Below are 23,168 nucleotides of genomic sequence, written 5' to 3' on the forward strand. Positions count from 1 at the left end.
CAACATCTCATCCAGCAAGTACATAGGCAATGTTAACATAAAAACATTCAAAGCTGTAAAGAATTTTTGTGAGTTTATCTGAGCCAAACTGTCGACAATTGCCGGGAAGCAGAATCTCAACGGATTGGGATAATGCTCCGGAGAATGGTGGTTTTTCATCTATTTTTTATACATTGCAATCAAAGGAGGGGACATAGGAGGGTTACAAGAAATCCATTGGTGATAGATTAGGGCGGTGGGAGAAAACAAAATGGGGAAACCTCTGGGATTGGATAAAAAGTAAAATGATAGACACATACTTAGGTGGGTACAGGATTGTTAACAGTCATCAATTAACATGATAACAACAATAATAAAGGAATTTATGGTATCTGCCCTGGCACCCAGGCACATCTGGTTGTGCCTTGAGGGGTCCAGAAAAAGGGAAGTTACAAGTTGCCCAGACATTTCAAGGATATGTTATCAGAGATGCAAAAAGACAGACAGGCTCAGTTAAGGTAAAGGTTGACCTTGCCAGTGAAGATACCAGCCTAGGAAGTGACTACCCACCATCACTACTTTTAGTTAAAGTTTAATTTCAGACCATCCTTTGTGGTGACTTCAGGTCTCTGAGTTTGCAAGACCGCCATGCAGGCCTCCCCTGAGCCTGTCAGGTTAGCATGTGGCCCCTTTCGTCCATAGCACTCTGAGGGGTTGTACAAAATGAAAGGTGTTTTATAGGTAAAAGGGTAGGGCAAGAGAGCTCTCAACATAAGAAAAGACTATTTTTTAGATCGAGACCTGGGTTTGGGGGAGAGAAAGGGAACAGCAAGGCTTTTTATCATGCAGGTCGCCTCTTCTTTCTATGGGGGAGGGGGTGGGGAATGAGCCTACAGGACAGATTCCTTTACCGGTGCCCGACCAGAAAATTCCAAATTAGTTCATTAAGATTCAATTTCCGGAAGAGGTTGAGAGTACATTCAAATCAGGTGGATTTTTTTTTTCGTTTTTTTTAAAGTATTATATGTGTACATATCTTACCATTGCCCCCCCCCCACTCCCATACATGCCCTCAACCCCCAGAGTTTTGTGTCCATTGGTTATGCTTATGTGCCTGCATACAAGTCCTTCCATTGATCTCTTATCTCCCCCACCTCTCCCTAACCTTCCTGCTGTAATTTGACCTTCTGTTTGATGCTTTACTGTCTCTGTATCTATCTTTTTGTTCAAATCAGGTATTAAATGAAGGGTTGGTATCATGGGATTTTAGCACAAGTGATGCCTTTTGGCCCTATAGTTTTCTCTGTACAGTGTATCAATGCAAGAAACATTCAAACTTGTAAGAATTTTTATGAGTTTATTGCATCCAAACTGATAACAATTGCTGAGAAGCAAAATCTCATCAGATTGAACAAATGCTCTAGAAAATGGCAGTTTTACCACTTATTTTATACATCAGAGAAAACGGAAAGGAAAGAGAGAAACATCAATTTGTTGTTCCACTTAATTGATTGATTCATTGGTTAATTCTTGTAGGTGATATGACCTGGGGTCAAACCCGAAACCTTGGCACATCAGGACAACGCTCTAACCAACTGAGCTACCTGGCCAGAGCTAATGTTTGTGTTTTACTTGGCAAGTTTAACCCACTTGCATTTATGGTGATTACCAATATATTTGGAATTGGTTCTTCCATCTTACTTGGTTATTTCTACACATTCCCGTTTGTGTTGTTTTTTTTTAATGCAATTTGTTAATGCATTTTTTAATTGAACTAGGTGTTTCTGTTTTGCTTTCTCGTGTTTTGAGGATGGAGAGAATAAAATGGAATAAGTATAGCTAAGAGAGTCACTTAAAATGAGGGAGTTGAGCCCGGCCGGTGTGGCTCAGTTGGTTGAATGTTGTCGGTTGAACGTTGTCCTGTGCACAAAAAGTTGCGTTAGATTCCCGGTCAGGGCACATACCCAGGTTGCTGGTTCGATCCCCAGGTGTGTGCCCAGCAGGAGAAAGCTGGCACGGAGCCCTCTGTACGTCCTGAGGAAAGGAAAGGGTGGCTGAGCTCCTCTGATTACATCAGCAACCAGGCAAGAACCGTGAGCCTTGCTAACTGAAATTCTTTACTAAGGCAACCGCAGGGCCAGTCACACAGACCCTGCAATGGTTCCCCACTAAAGGACACTGCCTACCAGAAAGAGCGTCTGTCCTCTCTCCCTCCTGATCAAGATTCATCTCAAGAGTCTCAAAGCAATTCGATCGTTTCCACAGCCGGAGGTTCAGCAGCGACTCAACCTCATCTTTTCTGTGCGTCCCTTCCAGTTGACGTCAAACAACCATGGGAGCATGTGTACCGTAGTCGTAACTTCTAGTGTCAAAGGTACCTTCACTTACTTCTCTGCCTGCATAAGTCCCTCTCACTCCCCCCAAGGCAGAGCACTGTTTCAAGGCTAGCCCTCAACATGTCTTCAGTAAAACTCTCTTCTTAAGTTTACAGAGTCCGTTTTCTTTTCCTTGACAATCCTGTCCAGGATTCCAACAGACAGATGGTGCCCTGACAACCAGGGCTGACCAAGGAAGCATTCGCAGCACTAGGAGAGTATCTCTGAGGGACCCACAAAAGCCCCTTTTAGAGAAATGGTCACTTTGAACATCTTCTGAGCCCACAGAGCAAAAGCAGACCTCAAGGGACTCGCCACAAGGGGTCATTCCTTCCCCCAACCCCTCCCAGGGGGGTTGGACAGCAGGGAGGTCAGGCTTGGGGCCCGCCACACCCCCAACCCAGAATCACTTAAGTGGTGAGGCAACCACCATGTGACCTGGCCCCAACAGGAAAGAGCTGATTGGCCTAGTAGGGTCACCTGACCCAACAGCAGCCAATCAGTAGGCTGAACTAGGATGTGGTGAGCTGATGCTCTCTCAAGAATTTGAACTAGGAGCACCTGACAGGCAGTGGGAAGGGATAGAGCTGAGCTGATATGGAAAGAAAGGGCCAAAGGAGGGGATGTAGGATCAGGGACTTCGGGATTGTCCCCAGCCCAAGGGTGAGGAAGCAGGAGTTCTGGGGGTGGGGGTGGGGGATGGGGGGAAGCAACAAGACAGAGGAAAGATGTGAAGAACAGAGGGGTAATAAGGCTGGTTTTAAGATTGGCAAGAGCATATATTGAGTTTCTTTATGGCAAAGGTTTGGTTTGGTTTGGTTTGAACTCCAGGGAACATCTGCAGACTCTGGCTGCTGTGTCTAGTTCCAGGCCAAGGTCCTGACCATCCCGTGGTCTCTGTTCTTGTATATCAACGAGGTTGCGGTCCAGTGTGTCCTCAGCTGCCATTACTTGAGGTCACAGGGGTTGGACTGTGTCCTGCAAGGTAAAGAATGCAGCCGCAGAGAGAAAGTGAAAGGACATCCCCAAAGGGCCAGGGCACACTCTGGCGTCAGCAGAACCAGCCCAGCGGTGCCCTCAACCGACGTCACACCAGGCAGTTCTGGCTGCATTTTCCCCAATAAAATCCGCCTTTATTGGGCTTTATTTAATTCTGTGAAAATACGCCTTGTTATAAAAACAGAACGAAATCCATAAACCAAACCTCAAAACCTCTAGCCAAACAAGATCCCGCTAAGTTAGTAAAGTAACTGCTGTCAGGACAGCCCCTTCCCCTTATTGCTTTTGTCGCTTGTTTCTTGAGATCACGGCTCCAATGAGGCCCACGGCTGCCAAGCCCACTCCTGCGATGCCCGCCGCCATGATGGCATCTCTGACCTGCAAGAGAGAGAGGTGGGTCAGACTCTGAGTGTCGGGAATCTGAGTACAGGCTGTACAGTCAACAAGAATGTTCAGCTCACAGAGCCTCGCATGCCCCTTGGTCTCCATAACAAACTCAGAAGTCAACCAATACTGGCAAGGAAATGGGGAGAAGAGGGCTGGATGGGGAAAGCGTTGGCGGATGGAGCCAGCTGGCCAGGAATGGACCTGGACTTGAAGAGGGAAACTGGATTCGCCTTCCGGGTATTTAAAGCACATGAATCCCAGAGGGTGGCTGTGGAGAGGACAGGGAGATGGAGCCAGGATGGCGGCGCCAGTGGGGAGCCCTGGAAGCTAGTGGGGAGTCCAGGAGGAATTGCTACTGCATCACCAATCAACTCTGACCTCCATGAGGGCAAGGACCTCACAGGTCTTGTTCATTGCTGCAGCCCCAGGGCCCGGCCAGGGGCCCGACCGGGCGCAAGCGACACCAGCTCCTGTGATCATACAAAGGGAGAGCAAGCTCCCTCTTCAGCGCACAGCTCCCAATGAAGGCACAGGCCCCCATCCGCAGAGCGGAACTTTTCCCACTGAAGGCTTGAAAGGCGTGTCTGGAGCACAAATCGAGAAATCTCACCCCAAAACCAAGCCAGGCGTTGAAGCAGAATCAAGAACATTAAAGGAAGTTAATTAATTAACTAATTTAAAAAAGAACAGCAAAGGAAAAGATTCTTAATCATTGTATGCCAAGAAGTCCAACGAAGACAGTGTATTAAAAATCCCAGGAATAAGAAGGACGAAAATGTGGACTTGATACCCTGAACCCACCTCCTTACATGACATGGTCACCAACTGCCCTTGCTACTCTAACCACGGAGCTTGCCTGGATTGTGTATGTGTGGCTGCCACAGCCCCTAGGTGGCCGATGCAGAAAAGAATTTGGAGGTGCTCTGTGGACATATACACGGAGTGGCCAGATGATGATGATCTCTGAACGCAAAATCATCTGGCCACTCAGTGTATATCCTATATAATAAAAGGCTAATATGCAAATTGTCCCCTCAACCAGGAGTTCGACCAGCAGGCAGGCCGGTCAACAGCCCATGTCCTCTCCCCCTGGCCAGGCTGGCCGGACCCCACCCATGCACGAATTCATGCACCGGGCCTCTAACACACACACACACACACACCACACACTGAGTGGCCATATTATTATGCATTCAGAGATCATAATAATCTGGCCACTCAGTGTATATGCCAAATGTGTCCAGCTGTGTGAGACGTCAGGAGATACATCCGGGTAACTAACGTGACAAGGCACCCTTCGCTGATATTCTTAGCAGCCAGAAAACATGATGACAGGATTGGAGGAAGCTACCGACCTGAGGTTTGACTGCTGCTCAGTCTTTAAACTTTCCCCTAAAAGGCAATGAGGCACGGCTTTGTGGCCGCCCTGGCTCTGCCGGGTGGACTTGCTGGGAAGCCTGCGTAAGTCCACTGCGCCCACTGTTTTCCTGGCTCAGCTCTGTGTCAGGTGGGAGCCGTGGTTGGCGGGTGATGGAGGAGGCACACGGTGCCCCAGTTCTCTACAGAGAAGAAATGCTGATGCCGCCGGATCATATAAAGGATGCTTTGTCCAGGAAACAACAGCAACCCCATTGTCTGCGGTCATGCTGTGCTCAGAGGATAGTGAAACCCAGGAAAGTGCTCTCTAGTTAGTCCTGGGAGTGCAAATGTCACAGGAAAACCGTCCTGAGAGCCAGCGCCACTGCAGGTGCCACGGATGGCTTTCTGGTGCGAGACTGGAGGGTCCAGCCCAGCCTCCGTGCTGAAGCCACCGGGGTTCTGACCCCGAACATGGGCTACACCGTGTGCGTCACAGGCCTTAGCTCAGAATGCTAGGAAGGACAGACGCTAAGAAATCCATCTCTTTTTTTTTTAAGTGGACAAACTGAAATACTGTCAGACTACAGAAAATTCGCTGTCTATGCTACTACACAGCTTCTCTCCGTGGAGCGCCAGAATTGTTTCTGGGAAAAAGAAAATTCTAAGGTGCTTTCTGCAATTCAGTAATGTTCTGAGTGGATAAAGGAACTGTGTTATTCTAAAAGCAATTGGATTTTGACCCTATAAGAGGTTACGAAATAAAAATGGGTATAAAGTATTTGTATAGAAATCTAACTTTAATAATTCCTTGCAACTTATCCAGATTTATGTAATGTATGCGTTACCATTGGCCACATCTTCAATTTCTCTTTATCCTAACACTTTATCTGACGAAGAGTAGACTTCATTATGAGTGTGGCTCCTAGCTGCTTTTTTAAGAAGTTCTATCAGCAGGCCAGAAGGGATGGGCAAAAAATGTTCATAAAGTGATGAAAAGCAAGGATCTACAACCAAGATTACTCTACCCAAAAAAACTATCATTTAGAATTGAAGGACATATAAAGAGCTTCCCAGACAAGAAGAAGTTAAAGGAATTCATCATCACTAAACCCTTATTGTGGTGAAATGTTAAAGGGTATTCTTTGAGAAGAAGAAAAAATATATAAAAACTACGAACAATAATATGTCAATAAGTACATGTCTATTAACAAATGAATCTAAAAATTTATATATATAAAAGCCCAAGTGACCGTTACAACTGGTCAACTGAACAACCAATCGACTGGTCACTATGATGCACACTGACCATCACGGGGTAGACACTCAATGCAGAAGCTACTCCCTAATGGTCAGTGCACTCCCACAGCCAACCCCCCATAGTCCCTCCCCCCCGCCGGCCAGCCCTGATTGGCCCCAATCGGGACTGGGTGAGATGGCCCAATCGGCCCTGATCACCAGGCAGGCCAAGGGACCCCACTCATGCACAAATTCGTGCACTGGGCCTCTAGTACAAAATAAATGAAGAAGCAGAACAGAAACAGACTCATAGACACAGAAAATATTTTGATGGTTGCCAGATGAGAGGGGGTCGGGGGATGGGTAAAAAAAAGTGAAGGCATTAAGAAGTACAAATTGGCCCTAGCTGGTTTGGCTCAGTGGATAGAGTGTCAGCCTGCGGATTTGATTCTGTTCAGGGGCATATGCCCAGTTGCGGGCTTGATCCCCAGTAGGGGGTGTACAGGAGCAGCCGATCAATCATTGATGTTTCTATTTCTCTCCCTCCCTTACCCTTCCTCTCTGAAATCAATAAAAAATATTTAAAAATAAAAAAATAAAGCACAAACCACATTTTAGTCTAAATCCATTACTGCCCCTTCTTTAAAATATATTTTTTTCTTTTTTTCTTTTTTTAATTTCAGAGAGGAAGTACATTTCCAACATCCACTAAACCACTATGCTCATGAGAGGGGAGACGTGTGGAAGTTACTTTTAGTTTGTTCACATCGTGTATTATGACCATCACTCACCAGGCCAGTGGTTCTCAGCTGGGGACAGATTGCCTTGCCTCTGGGGGAAATGGGGCAACAGCTGCAGACACTTTGTTTCTCAGACCTGGCAGTGAGGAAGTGCTACTGACACCTAGTGGGGAGAGACCACAGGTGCTGCTAACCACCTTGCAATGCACAGAGCAAGTCATGACCATGAAGAATTGTCTTCGTTGTCAATAACCCAAAATGTCAGTAGTACTGAGGTTGATAAACCCTTATTTTTAGGCCAAGAAATGAAAGAGGGGATCTTTGGAAACAGTATAGATGGACCTCTGCTTTGTAATATATTCTGGTTTCTTTTTTTTTCTTTGTTTTTTGTGAGGGGGTCCAGTAGAATTGTTTATGCTGTTTTGTTGTTGCTGTGTTGTCACTGGTTTTGCCTTTCCAGTGGGTGGGTAGTGCACAGGGCTAAAGCCATAGGAAGAAAAGCGTGACGTGCCCAATTTTCAATGCTTCATTTTGCAAGAAGAGTTGAATTATTGTTTCTACAGAATAAACTATTTCTTAGTTATTTTACTATCTCAAAGTTGGAATTATATTTAATTGCCCTGAATATTGCTCATGCCTAGTGACATATGTATTTATGAAATTATGTAACAATTTTGTATTGACTTATAATTCTTCATTTATATAAACCTGTCTGTTCTTTAGTCTATTAATAATCAATGGAAAATAATGAACAATGAGATGACTAGGAGATAGTTTATAAATCTACCAAAGCTTCCTAATGCAGCACCCTGAATGTATAGAGTATCTTATTGCTTTCAAGTTTCTATAGTGACTTTTACTTCAAGTTTATTGCTGCACAGGAGTATGGGAATTTACCTGAAGTAAAAGCCACCTGGGCCGAAACCAGTTTGGCTCAGTGGATAGATCGTTGGCCTGCGGACTGGAGGGTCCCGGGTTCGATTCCGGTCAAGGGCATGTACCTTGGTTGCGGGCACATCCCCAGTGGGAGGTGTGCAGGAGGCGGCCGATAGATGTTTCTCTCTCATCGATGTTTCTGACTCTCTCCCTCTCCCTTCCTCTCTGTAAAAAATCAATAAAATATATTTTTTTTAAAAAAGCCACCTGGGAATGAGGACCTCAATTGTTAGGCAGTATCACCAATAACGAAAACAGATTTATTGAGCATAAGTTTCTTTTTATGTGATAGTGTCACTGCTACTTTTTAGAAAAACTTCTTTTATACCCAAATCTATCAGTAAGTGTTAGTTTTCTAATTTAAAATAAATAAATAAGTAAATGGAAAACAGGACAGAGACTATAACAAAATCAGAGGAGCAGTCTGGGGGGTCCAACATTGGAATAATTGGAGTTTCAGAATGAGAGAAGAGAAAATGGAAATTTCCCCAGAACTGAAGGAAAAGGGTTTCCAGAGTGAAAGGAATCATCAAGTGCCCAGCACAATACATAAAAATAGATACTCCCAGGTATTTCATCGTGAAATTTCAGAGCACTGAAGGTAAAGAAAAGATTCTATAGCTTCTGGGAAGAAAAAGTAGGTCACATACAAAGGATCCAAAATCTGAACCATTTCAGACTTCTCGTCAACAAGAGCATTAGTTACTTGACAATGAAGCAATGCCTTCCAATTTGGGGGGGAAATATACTCTTTTGCATCAACTTGAACCTAAGAACTTTTCCAATGTTTTCACACACAAAAAATAAATGGTACTGAAGGTGCAGGAAGGGAGAGGAGGGAGTGAGAGAGAACAGGAAAGAAGTTAGCTACTCAGGAGGAAAAGAGATTCCAGAAAAGAGGGATCACGGCCAAAGTCAAACTTAGAAAATGAACAAGACTGCCCCCTAGCGCCCCCTGGACTGACCCTGGGGTTGCGGCAGGGCTGAGAACAGTGCCTTTCACACGCATGAAGAGCCGTGACAGACAGACCTGGGCTTCAAGTCCCACCGCGGCTACTTATCAGCACAGTTGCAGACGCCCAGGAAGACACAAGTCCCAGGTCTGCAGACTCAACACAGATTTGTTTGGTCAAACAAATGGTCATCGACAAGTTACTTAAGTGCGGTGAGCCTCGGCTTCTCCATCTGTAAAGTGGGGATAATAAAACCCGCCTCTGGGCCTGTGGGGAGGGTCCATCTCCCAGGCAGCCAGGGAGGCCTTGGCAATGGGGGTGACCTCACCTCCTAACTGAACTGCTCTACTCTGCTGACTGGCAGTCCTCCCCACCCTCATCCCTACCCTGACGGTCACTCCCTCGCGGGCAGGGATTCTGTCCCTGCTATTTTGTCTCCTTCGTGCCTCCGCCTCCACCCCGGCCCGGCCCACACGGATGCCCAGCCACGGTCAGCGGGGGGAATGGTCAGGTTCCTGGGGTCAGGGACACAGGCTGAGGACGCACCTGGTCGCTGCGGGGGACTCCGTAGCGCAGCTCGTTCACGAAGTGCTCACAGTTCTCGCTGGTCAGCTTGTAGAGCATCTCCTGCCCCACCAGCTCCTCCGCCCGCTGCACGATCTTGCTGGGAGGCAGCGGGGCGTACTTCTGGTCATGCTTGTTATTGACGTGGTACTTGTCTTTGCCGGCCACAAAGTAAAGCAGCTCCTTCTTCACTATGGCCTTGTCGGTCAGGGCGGACATGAGGCTGGCCGCCCCCGCTCCTGCGATTTCACCTGTGGTTTCAAAGAGGAAACTGAGCGATGGCCCAGGGCTCACAGCGGCCTTCCTGCTGGGCACCCCCCCCCCCCCTTGGCAGAGAAACACGGATATTTTAAATAAAATAAGCGGTGATCGACAAGTTCCTTAAGGGCAGATGAGCAGATGTGGAAAGGAAAAGAGGGGAGGGTCGGACACATGCTGTGTGGCTTTGGAGTAGGTGCTTGTGGTCTCTGGGCCCTGGTTTCCTCATCTGCAATCAGGAGCAGTGACGGGCCATGATTCGTGGTGATTTTGTTTTAACCGAGAGAGGCTGGCCGTCTGCACCCTGTGCGCTCAGAGGCCCTCCGGGTTACGCAGACATGGGCCCTGTGTGCACCCGTCTCCCGGGCCAACAGAGGGAGCCTCCTGCGATTCTCCCGGGGCCACGCTTCCTTGGCGTATACAAAGCTGACCACGGCAGGAAGGCGGGGGGCCTGCACACGTAGTTCCTGCCCTTCTGGGAGCAAAGGGACCAGAACCCCACGGCTGCTGCCTGCGAGGTGACGCCAGGGAGGCCCAGCGGGCTCCAGCACGGCCCTGGCCAGGGCTGAGGCGCTGGAAGGGGCAACAGTTTGGTTGGAAACCATCGCCCCGACCAAACTGCCTTCTTGCAGCACTCGGGACCCACTGCCAGTCCAGGAACAAAGAGAACGCTGGGTCACCTTTGCCCACAGCTCCCCGTCTCCCTCTCCCCCGGCCCCTGCACAGTGGAGGCCCCGGGCATCCTTACTTGGGGGGGCCAGGTGCACCACGTATCCATCCCCCACGTAGATGGCCCAGTGTCGGTAGAAGGGGCGGAAAATCTCAATCAGGTCTCCAGGGTTGGGCTCTGGCTGCAAAACCAAGAACAGGGCTGTTAGAGGCGGTCTGAGCGAGACCTTGGAACCCGGGGGCAGAGGCTGGGGTCCCCGCCCGAAGCTGTCAAATCAGAAGCGTGTCCCACAGAGACTCCACAACCTGGCCTGGGACCTGACCGAGAACTGCTGATGAGTGTACACGCACAGAGGGAAGTGGGGAGGGGGCTGAAATCCCGCTTAGAGGCCCACCCTGTTAGGGGAGCACGAACAGAGCTTGACAGACATTCCGAGAGGTTCAAGGTCACCTTCGTTCAATATTATTGAGGAGCCAGCACGGTGTGCTCGGTGCTGGGGTGGGGACCTGGGACTGGGGCCGGAATCAGGGGGAGAGCCTCTCTGGTCCAAGCCAACCTCAAATCTCTTTAACGAGCCGGGAAACCGTCCCTGTAGGACTCAGGCAGCGCAGTGAAGAGGTGGGTCGGGGTTGCCCACCCCCCACCCCCAAGCTCTTTGCCTGGCCGGGAGATTCCATCCGAGCGGAGGAGGGGAGAAGAGGCAGCCTCGTACGGACTCCTTGGCGATAAAACGACGGGCAGTGGGAATAGCCAGTCACAGCTGCGATGCCTGAGAAGCAAGGTCAACGGCAGTTCACGTTCATTTATAGGAACATAACAACTGGACACAAAATGCACATGCGGCACGGGGCGGGGGGTGAATGTTTTCACAGGAATTTTACAGATACTTCTCTTAGGCAGTAATTATCATTTATATTTCCAAATACACACAAGCTTAAAACAGGATACCACCCAAGGGAACTTCATTTAAAAAACTTTAAATGAAACCGGTTTGGCTCAGTGGATAGAGCGTCGGCCTGCGGACTCAAGGGTCCCGGGTTCGATTCCGGTCAGGGGCATGTGCCTTGGTTGCAGGCACATCCTCAGTAGGGAGTGTGCAGGAGGCGGCTGATCAATGTTTCTCTCTCATCAATGTTTCTAACTCCCTCTCCCTCTCCCTTCCTCTCTGTAGAAAATCAATAAAATATTTTTTTTTTTAAACTTTTTTCAAAAAGAAGCAAAAGGAGGTGGACTTGCCCACGGAGCCCTGCGCACTAGTTAGAAGCTGTTCCCATGGCAACGAGGGTCCCCTTCTAGGCACAGTGCTGAGTGGAAAGTGAGAATGAGCCGCAACACAATACCACTTCCATCAATTAAAGATGTCCCACAGAACCCGGGACGCACGTCTTATGAGGGCCACCCCTGAAGAAATAAGTTTTAAACAGCAACAACAGGAAAAGCATCGCACAGCGTACAGAACCCGCAGGGAACACGCTGGGTGCTGGCCATGGGAAGGCGGGGTGAGGGAACCCCGAGAACCACCGCCCGTCAGAGAGGGCCTGCCGTCGGGCGGCGGCCAGGAGCTCGGGGCAGGGCTCCCCCTCGAGCGCTGAGAGGCAGGAGGAGCAGTGGCTTCAGGAGGACACGGCCAGGTCAGCGGGATCGGAGTCAAGGCCTCAGGAACCCCTGTAAATCAGAAGCTCGTGCTGTGGTCCGGGCCCAGCTCTGTGCCGCTGCGGCGGGCTCAGGGTGGTCGCCACCCTTGTCCAGGGGCTGGAGGGAAAGCCGAAGGGCTGCTGTCCGGTGACACGGGAATCCACACGTCAGACTGTGTGTGCCAGTGTCCACGCCGTGTCCGGGCCCGCGGCCCCAGCCCGGCACCGGCACGCTCCACGGACGCTTTCCACACGGCAGAGCGGAGTCACTGGTGGAGACCCTGGGCCTGCGGGACCTAAACCCTCCCTCTCGGCCCTTCACACAAGGTCTGCGCCTCCCGTCATAAGGGATGGGCGGCGGCCTCCCCCCCTGGGCGTGGGGACCCGCAGGAGGCGCGGGGAGGGCGGCCTCTCCAGGGCAGGGCTGGGGCCCCGCGGGCAGCGCCCGAACCGGGCCTCTCACCAGCCCAGGCGGGGACCCTGGCGAAGCTGAGCCTGCGCCCGCGGGACTGGAGGACCAAAAGCCTTTATCCTCCCACAGAAACAGCACACAGGGCTGTGGGGCAGCACTTTCCTTAGCAAGCAAATTAAAACACCTTCTGGCCTCCCACATTCGCATTGGAAAAACAACCTAAACAACCATGGCTAAAAACCAATTGAATAAGTTATTCCGCATCCATATGTACAGCCACTGGAGAGAAGGAGGTGGATTTTCACGAGCAAACATGGAAATAATCAAAAAAAGTATGCTGAGAAACGTTATTATCTCCATTTTTGCTTAAAATACATGTTTATACATTTATAAAGCAAGATGTATTATATACTATGTATGACCTGAGGGAAAAAACCCCAAACTGTTGTATATTATGTACTGTGAGGGGTTGGGACTTTAATATTTTATACTGTATGATTTAATTGGTTTTCTACCAAGATGAATTCCTTCCATAATGAAAAAGGTTTTAAGATGTATAGATGGGCAAAAACTCCTCATGATGATGAACTTGCATTTTTTTAACTGAAAGAGGAGGACATTATCTTGAAACCATCTCCCATCTGGAACCTGCAACTATGACCATGTTACTGCTGCTTAAATATGAGTAATATTGCCCAGCATCGACCTATAAATTAGGAGATGCCGAAACCAGTTTGGCTCAGTGGATAGAGCGTCGGCCTGCGGACTGAAGGGTCCCAGGTTCGATTCCGGTCAAGGGCATGTACCTTGGTTGCGGGCACATCTGTGCAGGAGGCAGCTGATCGATGTTTCTCTCACATCAATGTTTCTGACTATCTCTCTCCCTTCCTCTCTGTTAAAAAATCAATAAAATATATATTTTTTTAAAAAATTAGGAGGTCACGGTTCAATTCCCTGTCAGTAAATATGCTAATAGATTTCCCTACGCATGGGAAAAAATACCACAAGCAAACTGTCATGGCCAATTGGAAGAAAATTACAGAAAAACAGTTAATATCTTTAACAGATAAAGAGTTTTTATAAATCCATAAAATATATTTCAAGCCCTAGCTGGTTTGGCTCAGTGGATAGTGTGTTGGCCTGTGGACTGAAGGGCCCCAGGTTTGATTCCTGTCAAGGGCACATACCTGGGTTGTGGGCTGGATCCCCATGTGCAGGAGGCAGCCGACCCATGATTCTCTCTCATCATTGATGTTTCTATCTCTCTCTCCTTCTCCCTTCCTCTCTGAAATCAATAAAAACATATGTTTTTAAATGTTTAAAAAAACAATTCCAACACCAAAATAGAAAAAACTGGCCAAAGGGCATGATAAATAATTTTAAAGGGAGCAATATATCACCATTAATAAAAGGCGACATATTCTACCTCACTACTAACGAAATAAATGCAAATTAAAAACTAGTTTGGAGGGGATTAAGACAGGAATACTAAATATAGGGAACGATGCAGGCAAACCCACTCTCACTCACTGCAGCTGGGACTATAAATCAAAGTACAACTTTTTTGAAGGGCAACTTGGCCATTTGCCTCACAAGCCTTAAAAATATTAGTGGGGTGTCAGGGAAAGAGGAGCCAATCGTGACCCCAAGGGTTCTGGCCGGAGCAACGGGGGGCTGGGGGCAGGCTGGGCTGAAGTGCCGCCCGGTAGAGGCTCGGGGGGCGCTGAGCACGTGAGCCTGGGGGTCAGGAGAGCGGCCTGGGTAGGGCCATGGCCACCTTTATGAAAACAGGCCCCATTGGGACCCAAGCCTGGCTGAACCGGCCTTGAGAGAGAAGGCGGGGAGCGGAACCGGAGAAGATGCTAGAAAAGGCGGCACCTGAGATTGCTGCCGAAGGGACGGGGTATGTGGCAGAGACAGAATTCGAACCCAAGCCCTACACTCTCCACCTCACACCCCGCCGCCGTGGGAGAAGGTGTGGGAGGAAGTGACCTTGCAGGGGGCAGGGGGAGCCAGGTGAACAGGGGAGGGGGCAGGGATCTAAGGAGCAAACACACGGCGCTGGGCGGGGACCTCGGGATGGCTTGGGGTTTGACCAGAAGCAGATCCTCTGAGATGAAGCCCAAGGCTGGCGTCTTTTAAAATATTCCAGGCGATTCTACTGTGCAGCCCAGGAGAGGGTGTCTGAGGGGAGAGGGGGTGAGACCGAAAGGTTCGTCTGAGATGAGCAGGCAGACCTCATTTTGCAGGAGGGAAACTGAGGCTGAGAGAGATGAGGTCACCTACCCAGGGTCAGCCTGAAAGTGGCAGCACCGGGTTTGCGGCCCTGCCCCTGCCCGCCACCAGGAAAGGCAAACATCCTGTGGCAGAGCTCACCAGGCCCGCCCTGCAACTGACCCGGGCCAGCCTCGGCCGTGGGCACTGGGCAGGGCCCGGAGGGAAGGAGGGCACTTTTAGAGGAATTTTCAGTCCAAGGGCTGAAACACGACAACGAGAATGCTTTTCCCTGGAGGCCACGAGGAAGGGTTCCAGCCCACCCACCCTCGGCCCCGGTTAGCCCCACCGCCCGGCGCCTGCCACTTGGGTTTGTAGTGAAATATTCCAGGTAGAAAAAGTGCGGAGCGGCTGTGGGTCCGTCAAGGTGGGGGTGGTCTTCGGGAACAGTACGCTGGGCACTGCAGACAGCGCCCGGGAAGGCACATGGCATTTCTTTAATCATCGGCAGCTGAACTCAGGCGACAGGCAGAGCCACGCCCTGGGAACAGGCTTCCCCAGTGAGGCTGGACGCGTTATCAGCACCGACTTACCTTTGCCCAGGTGACTTTGATATGTAAATCCAGGCAAGCACCAGGAATGCTCGGGCCTCCTCAAGAATGCAAATAAGCTCCTTTGGTCCTAAGTTTTGGTGACACTTCCTGGTATTTGGGGGTATATAAATAAACACGCTGTGTGGGCTCGGGGTCCCTGTCCCTCCATCAGAGGATGGCGTCCCACCGGCTCCCAGCTTTGCTTCTATCTTTCTATCTGGTCTCTTTCTTTCTTTTATTTCTTTTTTTTAAAATATATTTTATTGATTTTTTACAGAGAGGAAGGAAGAGGGATAGAGAGCTAGAAACATCGATGAGAGAGAAACATCAACCAGCTGCCTCCTGCACACCCCCTACTGGGGATGTGCCCACAACCAATGTACGTGCCCTCGACTGAAATCGAACCCGGGACCTTTCAGTCCGCAGACCGACGCTCTAGCCACTGAGCCAAACCGGTTTCGGCCTTTCTTTTATTTCTTAATCCCCAGCCGCCTCCACTCAGGAACCGGACCCACTCCTTTTCCGTGCTGACGCGGAAAAGAGAGAAACCCCCCACAGGTCGCAGCCTGGGGCTCAGAGCCAGGCGGCCTGGGTTCAAATCCCGGCTCTGCTCCTCACTAACTGGATAGCCTGGGGCAAGCGACTCCGTTTCTCCCAGGCTCGTTCCCTCCGCTGTAAAATGGGAGTCATTCTAGCACCTGATTCGAGGAGGTCTCCCGAGGATCAGATAAGTTCAGACCTGTGACACACTCAGCAAGTCCCGCCCGGCACGCAGGGCGCCTCCTAGAGGTGGCAGGGGGTTTTGTTTGTTTGATTTTGAGAGAGAAAGAGACTCGGATGTGTTGATTCGCTTATTTATGCATTCATTGGTTGATTCTTGTATGTGTCCTGACTGGCGATGGAACCCAGAACCTTGGCGTGTCGGGAGGATGCTCTAACCCACGGAGCTGCCCAGCCAGGCCATAGAGGGCGGGTTTGCTGCCACGGCTCTATTTCTGATTTGGGAAGGTCGGGGGCAGTTCCGGCACTAGCTGGAGACACTCTGGATGTTGTGAAACCCAATCTGGGAGCAAGGTCCTCTCCCTGCTGTGTGAGTGTGGCAATCCGCAGCCTCCTGCCCTGCATTCCTCCCACTCTGGGCAAATGTCTAGAAGCCGGGGGTTTCAAAACAAGAGACTGCAGTCCCAGCTGGGAGAGGGAGTTTCCGTGACAGCGTTCTAGGAAGAGAAGAAAGCCCTGAGGACTTGGCTGTCCGTCCCAGCCAGCTGAGGCTGCCTTTCACGGTCCAACCGAGACCGAGCCCCTCTCTGCAATATTGCTGTGTGACCCCTAGGAGTCACTTAACCTCTCTGAGCTTCTCTGGCAGAACGGGGCTATTCAGATCCAACAGGCAGGGTCTGTGTGTAAAATAAGTAAGATAACAGGGCAAAGTTGTAGAACTACTCATGCCCAGGAGAGGGCTGAGACCTGTGCCCCAGGCGGGGTGGAGCAGGGAGCGTGAGGAGGAGGCCTGACTGCCCAGCCTCCCCAGCCTCAGGCCCAGAGAGGAGATGGAGGAGGGGTTGGGCTAACACATTACCTCTGCCCTCGCCAGCTGCTGGGCAAGGGACAGTGTCGATTCCAGCAGGCACCAGGCCCAGCCCCAGCGGCCCAGAGGTCATGGGTATTCTGGGGAAAAACTCATCCACCCTCCCAGGCTCTTGCCCTCCAGGCCCCAGGCCTGTTCTATGTGTCCAGCCCCACCCCATGTGAATCGGGACTGCCCCCAACTCATCTGGAAACCACCTCCATCCCCACCAGCACTGCTGGGGTTTTCACACCTATCTGGGTCCTTATATCCTTATAGCGGTCCCGTTCGCCAGGAAAAGGCTCAGAGATGGGAAGTAACTTGCCCAAGGTCTCAGAGCTCCCCGAGAAGTAGTGCCAGGTTCCAAGGCCAAGATCTTTTCCACAAAACCACACAATGCACACAAAGGTCCTGTAATCCGATGACAGCCCCATGGCACACGTTGCCTCTGCATCATTGTACTCTCGGCCTGAAATTCTCTTGACTGTTCCCTGGCAAACTCCTACTCATCCCTCAAGACAGGCTCAACGTCTGCACCCTCGCTGCCTCCCCGAAGCCCCAGCACAGAGTCGCTGCCTCCAAAGCCACAGCCCGCCGTCCAGTGACTCTAACTGTGGGCTGAGCCCATGGGAAGGAGTGATCCCTCCATGCCCAGCCGGCGGCCAGCGAGGCAGAGCAGCCAGCCTGGCACACACAGGCTCTCAGCAGAGGCTTGCAGCCCTCCCAGCCTGGACCTCTGGGGAGGAGGTAGGCGGGGGGGGGGGGGGGGGGGGGGGGGGGGGGGGGGGGGGGGGAGAACCCTGCAGGCCCGGAAGCCTCACGGCTCTTTGAGGAGGGTCCTCTTCTCCCTGCCCCTCTTTGCCCCTTAGGTAGCTCCGCAGAGACCTGCTAGATCAGGCAAACAGAGGGTCAGAGAGAAGCAAGTCCAGAAAATCAGAGACCAGAGCAGGCCCATCCACTTCCTCATGTTCTGGACTCAGTTTCACTTGGATATTCACTTCCCCAGCAGCAGCTGCTCAACAAGACACAGATTAAGGACAGGGGGTGGAGGAGGGGGAACAGGGGGTGGAGGAGGGGGAGCAGGGGGTGGAGGAAGGGGGACAGAGACTCCTGGCCCACTTACTCTAAGCACATTTGGAACACAGACAGGAGAGAAACAGGACACGCCAGCACTGGCACTGACCGGGAGGCGCTCCGGGCTGGACAGAGGGCTCAGGGAAGCCGGGGCCCTACGGGAGACGCAGGCCTCTCCATCCCAGCGCAGTCTGTGCCAACAGCTGACCTTTGTCAAGCCCCAAGAGCCGGGCAGTGACCCAGCCAGAGTGGGGAGGTGCCATCCGTGTTCCCTGGCTGCAAAGAGGAGGGAGCTGTCCGTGGAGAATTTTAAAACAATAATAAGGCACACCCAAAGTCAGTCTCCTGTTTATCATCTCCACGTGCTGGCAATTTAGAGACCATCAGCGATAAAATACAACTCTCCCCAAAGCGATTTTGTGGCTCTAAGGTTTTATTTCTGCAGATTTAGGTTGTATTTCTGAGATTTAATAATATATATGTGAGCCTCAAGCTAGCCTGTTTTTATTTCTTATTCTTTGAAAACCTTTGTCCTGGACATGGAAGTTTAATCAGAGCACCCAGTTAGACAGTCAGCCCCCAGCACACGCTCGGCTCACGTGTCTGTCCCAGAGGTAATTTCCCAAACAGCTCAGCAGGGTCCGAGCTCACTTTTGACAGAATTTGTGTCGACGACATATTCCTGTGCCTGCCCAGTGCCCCGAGAAACCCAAACAGAAGTGGGTGAAAGCCTGGGTCATTTCAAACTAGACTCTCGTTTGAAAGCAATGGATTAAACAAGTGTCTCCATCACTCAGCCATCTCCTCTGATTTTTGCAGAAAAAAAAACAACATGGGAGAATTTTGCCAAATAAGATAAAAACTTATGATTTTTCTGGTGAAGATGTTTTAGTAAAAATGTTTCAAATGTGGGGGTATTGAAGAGCCACCAGAATTGATTTTTCAGAAAATATAGGCAGTATTGCAATTTCTGGAGTGTATTATGAAATGGGGTTTTTAATGAATCTGACAAACTTATCCTAATGTTTATGGCCTTTTCTATTTGTATATCTGTTGTTTCATATGCAAGAAGCTTTTGAAATTAAAATTAATAAAAAGTGTTCTTCAATCAACTGTGAGCAATGATGAGCTGGCAAATCTAACTCTACTGAATTCTGAACATTAATAAGCAAAGAATCATTTTTTAAAATTTCTTTAAGAAGAGCAGCGTAGACAAAGTCATGGACAATTTTTCAGAAGTCAAAGTTCCAAAACGGAAACTGTAACGTCAATGCCTTCCTGTGACCAACCTGTAGGTAAGAATAACTTTTTTCAAAAATACCTTAAAGCAATTAAAACCTATTCATTAATCCATTACTTTTTTCTATTTTTCTCTCTATAACATTTACTTTTCACTTTTTTATTTTTTCACTGGCTTGAGTTCATATACAAGGCTCAATAAAAGGGAAGTTTTACTGTTTCTTATTATTCATTATCATTATTCATTTCATTATTATTACTGAAAACAATGTTGTCAGATGAAGGAGAGGGTATTTAAAAATGACCACTCCAGGTATCAAGTATGCCAGGTACCCCCGATGCCAGGCACCCCCCGATGCCAGGTACCCCCCAATGCCAGGTACCCCCGATGCTAGGCACCCCCGATGCCAGGCACTTGTGAAGCTGTTTAATAATAATAATAAATCATCATCGCAATAGAGAGTTGCGGTTGCACTTCACGTGTGTGCAAAGCTCTGTCCTGAGCACTTCCTCAGTCTTAAGTCATAAGCTCGTCACCGGAGGAACAGAATGGATTTGAACTTGACCCAAGTTCCCGTCAGGTGCTCGGGAGCAGGTCCGGGGGGGTCTGCACCCCTCTGCAGCCAGACGCGCCAGGCTGGAAGGAAGCATTGGCTAAGCCCCTTTCTGAGCCTGAACCGCATCCCGGGTTAGAGGAACCGTGAAAGCTGGGCAGTCGCTGACCGGGCGGTCACGAGGCGCATCAGCTGAGACCAGAAAAAGCCACTGTGACCAGACCCAGCGGCACCGGGGCCACAGTCCAGCCCGGGAGCCAGCGCAGGGGCCCGGTCCGACTCCTGGGGAGCAGGGCGCCCCTGGCTGCCTCCCTCTTCCTGCAGGTCCCGCCCTCCCCGGGGCAAGTTCAAACCCTGAGACCCCCCCCACCCCCCGCAGGTGCCTGCGGCCCACACCGACACCGGAGGCCCGGGCGGGTGGGGGTGTGGCCTCTCCGGCTGAGAACCCGGGCGTCACCGCTCACACGCGCCCCGCCCCGCCCCGCCCCCCGGCCCCGCACTTACAATGGGCGCCCGCATCCTCTCTCCCGCGGCGGACCCTCGGGGCGGGCTGGAGTTGGTTGTCAGCTGCGAGAGTGCCTGAGGCGGGGGAGCAGGGGTTCCTGTCAGTGACAGGTAGCAGCGTCCCCAAGATCCCAGGGGGGACGGCGCTCCGGGAAGGAGACTGTGCAGTCGGACCCTGATCCTTCCGGGAACAACCGGCTCCCCCCTCCCCCCCCCCAGAGGAGTCCCTGGCTTGCCTCCTCCCTGCCCTGTGGAAGGACGAACCCCCTGATGGGGCAGAGGGGTTCACCAGAGACCGGGGAGGCGGGGGCGCAGCTGCCGCGCCCCAACAGTCAGCTGCGCCACCGGCCGGGGTGCTGGGAGGCGGCAGCTGCTCCCTAACTTGCCGGCCCTGCCGCACCCAACTTCTCCCTCTCCCACAGGGTCGGGAGGGCCCCCCCCAGCTCCTCACCCTTCCTGAAGTCCGGGAAGGAGCCGCCCACCCACCTCTCGGACAGACGGACGGACGGACGGACGTGGGAGGCTGCGAGGCCGGGCGCAGCGGCCCAGGGACGGGTTTAAAGGCCTCGGTCCCGCCCAGCGTGAGGTCACCCAGCCCTTCCCCCCGCGACTGGCTAATGAGAGCCTCGCTGAGCCTCCTGCCCCGCGACCGGGACCGCCCGCTCCGGCCTCTGGGACTGGCAGGTCTGGGTGCCCCCGGCGCCCCGCCCGCCCCGCCCTGCTCGCTCCTCCGCCCGGAGGCACCCACTGGGCCGCCCCTCCTCACCTTGTCCACACCCGCGCTGCGGGGAGTCCAACGTTCAAGAACAGAGTTGTTGTATATTCGATCCCTGTAGACACATCACACTGGAATGTAAGCAGTTTATCTCCTCCACTAGAGCGGGCTTATAGTTTAAACCTGTATTGAATTTTAAAGCATCGATCAGACCGGCAAACCTCGGAGGGAAGGTAGGGGAGGGTGGGGGTAAGGGGGAGAGATCAATCAAAGGACTTGTATGCATGCATATAAGCCTAACCAAGGGACACAGACAACAGGGGGGTGAGGGCATGGGAGGGGGCGGGGTAATGGGGGGATAAGGACACATATGTAATACCTTAATCAATAAAGAAATTAAAAAAAAAAGATATTAGAAGACAAGGGTCTAGCAGAGAGAACGTACTTTTAACTCTTGGGTCTTAAGTCACCAGATACACCCTCAAACCTGGCACACAGTAGGCATCCCATGAATGAATGAATGAATGAATGACCAAACATGGGTCCTTTCTCACCCTGGGCTGTGACTCCACAAGAACAGAACCAGCTCCTGTCCATCCATCTCCATGTGACCACCATCACCCCCACTCCCAGCCTTGGAACCGGGATGCTTGGGCCAAACCCTGGCCCTGCCACTTGCTGGCTATAGGATCCAGGCGCCCGTCCCTCTCTGAGCCTCAGCTTGTTCATCTGTAAAACGGAGTGATGATGATCCTGCACAACATGTGAGATAATGTATAAAACTACATTCCCCAGAGGGAGAGCAACCAATGGAATGACGCTTATAAAGTGCCGGGCACGTGGCAAATCATGTTATTAACATGAGGTAAGGTATATGCTCATCAGCTTTACACGTTACCCACCAGCTTCGGGGCAGGGAGAGTCAGAGGCCTCATAGGTAAACACCAGAGCTTTCTGTGCGTTCCCACTCACCCACCCAAGTGCTGTGCGCGGAGCGAGGGAGCGGCTGTTAGGCAGTCCAGACCCAGGATGCAGAGGTTCGGCTGGGAGGACTCCAGACTGCTTTATGCCTCTCCTTACTCTCTGCTTCCAGGATTGCTCAAACGTCACATCCCTTTTCTTTTTTTTTTCCTGTCCTATTCCTGTGCCAAGAAAAACAAAACGAAAAACATCGGAGGGGCAGGGCCGCCAGGGTTCTAGATCGTTACTTTCCAAGCAGCTCCCCGAGGAGAGGCTCTGTAAGGAAGGCCCCAGGCGATGCCAGCACCGCCAGCAGGACCATCCTCCACCCCACTCCGCACGGTGAGCACTGAACAGGCGGACGGCCACGCCAGGACCCAGCTGCCACCTGCTCCGGGCTTCTCGGCACCAGAGCTACGGGCCCTGCGGAGAGGCACGTGTTGCTTCTGAATTATTCGCACTCTCTCCCCGTTGTCTGCCTTCTGAGGAGGAGGGAGGCTCCTCCAGGCTTGTTTTGCTGAGTCTCCGAGGAAGGAGTAGCTGAGAAGTGGGAGAAAATGGCACAAGGCCGAATACCGTGTGGGGATTTTTGTTTTTCACTTGGGAGCGTTTAATGAACTTCCATGTGGCTTCAAGCTACCAGCATGCTGCCCGCCCCCCCAACACCCTGTCTTCTTAGTCTTCTGCTGACGAACTTGGCCTTCACGACAGGCTGCTTGGGGAGCCATCCCTTCCCCAAACTCCGTAGTAGCCCGACCGCACCACGTCACTGGCAGGAGCAGCTACCGTCTCGTCTTTGGCAGCATTTACCTGTCGGCTCACTGACCGAGGTCCACAGGTGACCAAGGTTGACAGGGGGGGAGAAGTCTGGGTCCCTTTAAGTGGCCATGCCTCCCTCCTACTTCCCCAAAGGAACCTGGGCATGTGGGTCGAAGCTGATCTTGTGATGATGCAAGTCAGCAGCATTACCTCGGCCCCCGGGTGCTTGCCGACGTGGCCAGGGCCGTGGCTCTCGTGGCCCCGAAGTTGCCGGGTCTTCCTTCGTCTGGCTGGCGTGCCCATGGCCGAGACGCCCCGTGTGGGGATTCTGAGCAGGTAGGTAGGAGTGGAAGCCAGGCCAGGGCTGGGGAAAGGGGGTGGGGGTGAGGGGCAGGCAACAGCACTTCCGGGAAGCTGTTTGCGATGCGTCTTTACACAAAAGGAACAGAAGCATGGGATCGGTTTGTGATAACGGGGTTTGTGTTGC

The 23,168-nt window shown here is 51.4% G+C and overlaps 1 protein-coding gene across 2 annotated transcripts; it reads right to left on the reverse strand.

Annotated features, from left to right (window-relative positions):
- Positions 1-1,303: 1,303 nt before the first annotated feature.
- Positions 1,304-20,864, reverse strand: PLAAT3 (phospholipase A and acyltransferase 3). Of its 2 annotated transcripts, none has more exons than XM_079787661.1 (5): positions 20,734-20,864; positions 20,248-20,322; positions 10,535-10,637; positions 9,511-9,779; positions 1,304-3,731 (listed from the first exon to the last, which is right to left on the reverse strand). In XM_079787661.1, the coding sequence occupies exons 2-5, from the start codon at positions 20,260-20,262 to the stop codon at positions 3,630-3,632; spliced, it is 489 nt and encodes a 162-aa protein (XP_079643787.1). In that variant the 5' UTR covers positions 20,263-20,322; positions 20,734-20,864; the 3' UTR covers positions 1,304-3,629. The 2 variants fall into 2 exon arrangements, with proteins under 2 accessions (XP_079643787.1, XP_079643786.1); XM_079787660.1 differs by having other exon boundaries at positions 20,699-20,839.
- Between the last annotated feature and the right edge of the window lie 2,304 nt (positions 20,865-23,168).

This window comes from Cnephaeus nilssonii (genome assembly GCF_951640355.1).
Source record: "Cnephaeus nilssonii genome assembly, chromosome: 13".
Taxonomy (NCBI): Eukaryota; Metazoa; Chordata; class Mammalia; order Chiroptera; family Vespertilionidae; genus Cnephaeus; species Cnephaeus nilssonii.